Source organism: Macadamia integrifolia, chromosome 4 (genome assembly GCF_013358625.1).
Source record: "Macadamia integrifolia cultivar HAES 741 chromosome 4, SCU_Mint_v3, whole genome shotgun sequence".
NCBI classification, from domain to species: domain Eukaryota; kingdom Viridiplantae; phylum Streptophyta; class Magnoliopsida; order Proteales; family Proteaceae; genus Macadamia; species Macadamia integrifolia.
Window position 1 is genome coordinate 15,531,135 of NC_056560.1, and position 7,447 is coordinate 15,538,581.

A 7,447-nucleotide genomic window follows, 5' to 3' on the forward strand; every position below is an offset into this window, starting at 1 on the left:
CCCCAAAAAAAAAAAAGGACCACCAGTTAGAACTGTAAGATCCCCATTTATACTTCTTTAGACCTAGGGGTTAGATGCAGAAAAACAATAGTTTTAAGTATTTAATAAGAATATCTCTTGATCCTCCAAAATTCTGGAACTTCTCTTTTCCAGGTAGCACAACACACCTTGTCTGAGTTGATATAATAAAGTCATGCCCCTTCTACCCAAGCCTATACTCCTCCACAAAAGAATCACATTATGCATGTCTCCCAGACTTGCTCAAACCTGTTCATACTTGGCGCCTCACACCTAATAGACGACAAATATAAGGGAAAAGCAAGTAATAGGTGGTTAACAGATTCCATCCCCCTCTCACATATATTCACCTCTTTGGGATTTGCGATCCTCCAGATCTCAAGTGGTACACATTTATGATCTGTTGAGACTTGAGAGACAAATTTAACTTTGACTGGGACCTTCATCTTCCAACAACAAACTATCCCAGCTTAATGGGGTCGGCTGCATGGATCCGAGCAAGGACAAAATAGGAAAAGTAAAAGAGGAAAGAAACACAATAACAACAATTAAGTAAAAACACAGCTACATGGATCCTTGCCATCCAATCAAGGCTATTCAAGGTCATACAAGGGACAAGGCCTAAACTATGCATGCCTTTCTTCACTACTTCTCTTACGGTCATTTTCGGCCTGACTCTAGCTCTTTTAGTTCCTTTAATCAGAATCAGATTACTCCTCCTTACTGGTGCATCCCTAGGCCTCCATCGAACATGGCATACCACCTCAAACGACTTTCTCGGAGCTTATCATGGATCGGTGCAACTCCCAAATCAACTCCAATATAATCATTCCTTACTTTATCCTTCCTAGTTTTACCGCACATCCATCTCAATATCCTCATCTCTGCTACACAGCTTATCTATATGATGCTTCTCAATTGCCCAAATTCCACCCCATACATCTTGGCTGGCCATATGACTGTCCTATAGAATTTTCCTTTAAGCTTTAAGGCGATACGCCAGTCACACAACACTCCGGACACACCTCGCCACTTTATCCATCCCACTTTAATCCTCTGTGAAACATCATCCTCTATATCACCTTCTTATTTATGGTTGACCCCAAATATCTAAAATAGTCATCATATCGTTGTCCATCCTATTGTGACTAAAGTTACACATCAAATAATCTATCTTCGTTCTACTTACCTTAAAACCCCTTGATTCCAAGGTTGATATTTATTGCTCCACTCTAGCTTTAATCTTTGCTTTTGTTTCATCCACCAAGACAATATCATCAACCAAGAGCATACAATACAGAATCTCGTATAGGATATAATGTAGATCACAGGAACAAGGCCAAAACCAGTCCAGACCGCTCGTGGGATTCAATTGTCGTGGGAAGCAGCCTGGTCAGGTGTGGCCTGGTTCCCGATTAGTTTGATGGAGCATATCAAGAGACCTAAAGACAGCTTGTGTGGAGATTATTTTAGAGATTATTTTCCATATTTTACTTGGCTATTCATTTGTTGATTCGTAGGAATATTGACTCCAAAGCGTGGGGTTTAGTGCCAGCTTTATAAAGACCAGAGATGGATTGGATTCTTGCAGATTTTGTGGGTCCCATGGCCAGCTCGCATGGAGGAGTTTAATCTGGCAAGATCTTAGGAAATCTTTGATTGATCTAGTTTCTATTTTCATATTTCCTTATAATAGCTAGGAAGATATAATCTAGATAGTTTCTAATTTTAGTTTTCAATTTTAGAAAGTAGGAATTCTAATTTAGGGTTTCTATATTTGTAAAGGGAGGGATTTGATTTGATTTGTAATTAGTTTTCAAACAGGATAATATCTAGTTGTAAGGGGATTCCTTTCCTTTCCATGCAAGGAAGGACCCAATTTTGTAATCAATTTGAAAGTTTATAAATAAAGGAAGAATGCTGATCTACAACCACGATTTGATGAAAAAAAAGAGTTGGTAAATTAAAAAAAAAAATGTTGTGAGATGCAGTGAGGTGAGAGACCTCGTGGGTGAGATGCCCTAGGGAAGAGTGAGCCGCTCGACCCAACCTACCACCCTTCCCCATCTATCTTCTTCTGCCCTTTCTCTATTTTATGTTTATTTCTTTCTCTATTTTTTTTTTTCTCTGCTATCCTGCGTGATTCCAGCCCTATTCGAGTTCAGTTTGAAGCTTGGTTACAAGCCCCAACACCTGCTGCCACTGCGAGATCTGAGAAGACAAGTCCACGACCTGCAGCATCTCTTTTGTTCAGTCTATCCACTGGTAGCACCTATGATCCTGTTCTGGAATTAATTCCTAGTTATCTAGCTGGGAATTGGTTCTACATTCAGAAGTTCTTGGTTAAATCATCCATAATAAGGGCAAACAAATAAGGCTTAAAGTTGATCCTTGATGTAGCCCAATAGTAATTGGAAATTCAATGCCTTGCCTTTCCACGATTCTCACACTAGTCACTATGTCATCATACATATATTTAATTAACTCCACATATTTACTTGAAAGTTGAAACCCTTCTCTTCTCTAATGCATGCCAGATTAACTCTCTAGGGACTTTGTCATATGTTTTTCCTAGGTCAACAAAGACCATATGGAGATCCTTCTTACCAGCTATATCTTTTCATGAGCCTCCTGAGTAGGCAAATTGCTTTTTTTGTGGATCTATTTGGCATACAACCAAAATGGTTCTCTGAGATAGTAGTTTTTCTTCTCAAATGGACTTTAATACCCTTCTCTCACAGTTTTATAGTATGACTCATTAGTTTTACGTTTTTATAGTTATTGCAGTTCTAGAATCTCCTTTATTTTCGGAGATCGGAACTCCAATACTTTTCTCCTCCACTCATCTGGCATTTTCTTTACTCATAATCTTGTTAAAAAGCTTGGTTAATGAAAATACCCCACATAATCCTTAGCTCTTCCACACTACTATAAAGACTTCATATGGGCCTGGTGTCTTATACCTACTTTCAGCTTTCTCAAGGCTGTTTTAACTTCAGCCACTCCAACCTTTATCTATGATGTGTGGTGTCTTGGTGGATAATGCAATCATCTGGGCTATCCCTACTTGAGCTATCTCCATTTAGTAGATCGCAATAATACTCATCTCTTCTCTTCATAATGTCCTCATCCCTTACTAAGACTCTACCTTTCTCTCAGTTTTATAAGATAGCTTTTTCCAAACCCTCTTTAATGAAAGCGGATTTTCTAACTAATCGATGTTAGTATCAAAAAGACCACAGCTTTAACTGAGAACAACCATCACAAAACAAATCCTAATGGTACAATTACATATTTTGCATTAAATGGTCCATGATGGCTCAGGGATATTTTCACCAGGAGGTTCCAATCTCCTGAGAGTTGACCAAAATATTTACGCTCATCTTTTGATGAGCCACAATCTTTGGATAATTGCAAAAATAAAATATGTCAATGATCAAAACAACGCACTAGCCTTCTTTAGTGCCATTGATATCCAAACAACTGGGGAAAATTTAAGCAGAAGATAGCTTCAGAGCATTTCAGAAAGTAACATACCCCTTGCAGTTCCTTGGTTTAACGTATTCCCAAGATATAAGATTTTCTTCAAAATTTCCTTCAATTTGACTGAATTTCGTACCTGATTAAACATTCCAAAAAGAAGAGTACGAAGGTCAGTATTAACTTTATAAGATGCATGTAAGATGTCAAAATCATTAATAGAGTACCTCATCACATGCAGTGTTTACAGTATTCAGACTCTTTCTAAAATCTGTAGTCTGCAAAAAAGGTCAAGAATCGGACGATATCAGACGATAACTAAACTTTCCAATACTCAGAAAATATTAAGGGCGGCACTGGACCTGAGAGACAAATTGAATCTTGAAAGAAAATACTCGTAGTTTGGATTCCACCCGTGGCACCTTCATCAACTCCAAAAAAAACTACAAAATCAAAAGTGAACCATCAATGTTTCAATATAACCACAGCATCAAGAAAAAGGACACTAGAAACATAAAAAAGAAAGTAATATAACAACATTGTATACTTGATAACATAGAATTTTTTTATTTTTTGGATGAATAAAATAAAATATAAAGGCAAGAGAGAATATACAAGGGGGAAATTGGGGGGGGGGGGGGGGGAGCGTACAGGAAGCCAAGCAAAAGGGAGCTAACCCAAACAATAAGGGGGGAGGGAAGGGGAGGGAAGGGAGGGGGCAGAGCAACAACATAGTGTTGGATATTATCTGGACAAGGAAACAGACTTCACAAACCTGTTCACACTTCCCCAGATTTTCTTTATCACCAGTGTAGCCCTGAACAACAAAAGACAGATACCAAAGCAAAGAGAGGAATATCAGACCAAATACCCAAAGAACATTGCAGGAAAGAGACAACTTCTGGCATGTAAGAATGGTTCAAAAAAGGAACATAAGAAACTTTTTTTAACGGGCACTGACAGAAAATTCATTGGAATTTAGAGCTCAAGAGAACTGGATTGTTTTATATCTTCACCTTCAGAAGTTCCATCTCCTCTTTCACAGGACAGAACTTTATAAGATTTTCCACCTGATCAACATCTAAAATTGAATCATCCAATGCTAATGCTGCACTCTGTAAACATCTACACGGTCAGCTAACAGGGTCAATTAAAGAAGAAAAAATATCTTGTTAAGATTAAAATGTAGTATAACATGTGGAGCATACAGACACAAAGGGGGGTGGGGTGAGAAATGTTGAGTATATTGGAATAAATAAAAATCCTTGAGCAAGCCAGCGAGCTCACTAAGAATCAACCCTCAAAGAATCAATCTGTAATATAAGGTAACTGGCACAAGATGGAAACCATGTTCATAAATTCTACAACTACCATTGGATGCTTAAAAAAATTAGGGGATTTAGAAAGTCGGCAGGATGTGTTCCTTTCTACGGATCAGGAGGACAAAAAGAGTATGGAACTTTCTATTGGCACTATCACTTCTAAATCTTGTTTTGTGACTTTATGTAATTTGTTTAATCCTGAGGATCCACAGAACCCTCGAGGCCTGTTTCCTTATAATGTTTTATGGATAGCTCGTGTTCCTTCCAATGATATGCTCTTGGATGGAAAATACCTCATAAGAAGGTAATGAGTGTGTACACATATGACCTACAGTTGAAGAAGATGTATGATTTTTCTCATCCTAAATCTGTCTCACGTGTAAGTGCGAATACATGGAATACCTGTGCTTTGCCAAAGAGGTCCAGTATTCTCATTGATTTTTCAACAGGTTGGATACTTCCTGAAAATGTGGTGAAGCTGGTTTGGTTTTGGCAACTTGCCACACGGAACAAGAGGTGTGGAGAGCCACATATTTTTTTCTTTTATAGTTAGGCCCCAAGGAGAGTTTAACTCATGACCTCTTCATTTTGAGGTGTTGGTCTTTGCCAACTGAGCAAGTGAGCAACCCCCTTAGGGTGGATAGCCACACATTATTGGCTGTTCTGTGGCATATTTGGGATGAGAGGAACATGACAGTTTCTGGACAGGTTCACATTGAAAAGGTAGGACATATAGAAAATCATAGCGAGGGTGGCTCATTAAGCAATGGTATATTTTGTAACAGATATGTTTCCATTTTTTTTTTTTTTATCCAGAGGGTGGAAGAATGTATTCTTTCTCAATCCACCTACAGAGAGGATAGTGGCGTTTGGTTTCCTTTCCCCAAGTTAATTTTAATGGATGCTCATTCTGTAATACAGGAACATTGAAAATGTGTGCTGGGGGTGATTAGGATGTGTGCGGGGCTCATTGTAGAGATATATTATTGTCCTGTGGGAAAGGGTGACTCTTCTTTGGGTGGAGATTTCTCTACATGTCACAGATTGTAGCTTGCTAAAAAAGGGGGGCCCTCCAATGTCATGGTGGAAGGCGATTCTTCCTTAGACATCACACAGATGACTTGAGGGATATTCCTTGGAGATCTGAGAATATCATTAGACACCACGTCTCTTCAATGAATTCTGTATTCTGTTGGAAATCAAGGACCGTGATGACAGGGAAAATGTTATGGACAGACAGGAGGTGGTCCAAGTTTGTGCTTGGTTCCTCATTACCTTATGACTTCGTATCATTTTATCCCTCTCTATTTTTGGATGGGTTTAGGCCTTACCTTTAGAGTGCATACTTGTGTTTCTCTTATTGGGAAGTCCATGAGGGATTACCTACACAGAGATGAACTTTTTCTCCCCTCCAAGCTAGTGAGAGTAGAACATCATTCAGAGACCATGACATGTGGTTTGCCAAGGGTCCAGGTTTTGGTTCTAGCCAGATTTCAACTAGGATCGAAACTGAAATATTTCACAAAATCACGAAATTTTGTACGAAGATGGTTTCGATGGATGGCTTTGAGGCCCAAATGGACAAATTAGGTCCCAAAACTTCTGGGAAACCCCATTTTAGGCCTCTAAACATAGTGGAATCCTTAGATCATAAAAACAAACACCCAAAACGGTAGTTTGACTTCAGACCCTAGGTAGTTAGTATATGTTGTACATTGTTGTAAACATTCTCCAATATAGCCTATTCCACACAATTTTGAATCTTGCACAAAACTTTCACAAATGCAACAAATCGTAACTTTCGATGCATTCCACTACCCAACAACTTGTTCCATGTTGGGAGTGATTTGACAAAAAATTTACAAAAAAACTAAGTTTCCACAAACCTTAAGAGTCGAAACCAGCGAAGAAATGGTCAAAATTTAGACCCATTTCATTCAAAACTATACATTTTGTCATTTTTTCTATATTAAAGGTTTATTTCATTTCAACCGAAATGATACTGAAACCACAAATATCATCAAAACAGAAATATTTCAACCGAAATATTGCACTTTTTACATTTCAAATGGAGTTTTGTTTCGACATCTTGTGAAACCATATTTCTCAAAATTTCGACAAAACCTTGAACATTGGTAGTTGCCCAAAAACCTTTGGCTGCGCACTAGAGATTAATTACGATTGCTTAGTTTTCTACCATCTACTCTATCATTATCTATTCTTCTTTATCATAGTTATTAAGGCCGAAAGGCGACCGAGGCGTTTGAGGGTCTTCCAAAGCGCTTTGGCAATAGTGTGGGCACAAGGCGTTGTTTTCCTTGCGACGGTCCGGGATGAGGCAGTACTTGTGATATTTCGGCATGGGACGCATTTTATTTAGCGATTCGCCATATCGAATAAAGCGTTCTCATGTTGTTGTTTTTTATATAACCACTTTATTTAGCACAAATAGCATATTAAAATTAATATAATTCTACTTGTATGCTAAATAAAGGTTAAAGATTCATACCAAAGCCAGATATTCATCAGAAAAACAAAACAATAAAGTAAATAAACTAAGTTCATCTTTATCATAGCATATAATATGATTATGAAACAACATTATAAAGATCAAAAAAAAAAAAAAA

The 7,447-nt window shown here is 38.0% G+C and overlaps 1 protein-coding gene across 1 annotated transcript in view; it reads right to left on the reverse strand.

The window, feature by feature from the left end:
- LOC122076283 (formin-like protein 20) overlaps window positions 1–7,447 on the reverse strand; it is a 29,535-nt gene that overhangs the window by 12,017 nt on the left and 10,071 nt on the right. Inside the window, exons 9-13 of the mRNA XM_042641604.1 lie at window positions 4,515–4,613; window positions 4,274–4,315; window positions 3,861–3,941; window positions 3,726–3,776; window positions 3,556–3,637 (exon numbers count right to left, since the gene is read on the reverse strand). Of these exons, the coding sequence (XP_042497538.1) occupies window positions 3,556–3,637; window positions 3,726–3,776; window positions 3,861–3,941; window positions 4,274–4,315; window positions 4,515–4,613 (355 nt within the window). The remainder of the gene's footprint in view (window positions 1–3,555; window positions 3,638–3,725; window positions 3,777–3,860; window positions 3,942–4,273; window positions 4,316–4,514; window positions 4,614–7,447) is intronic.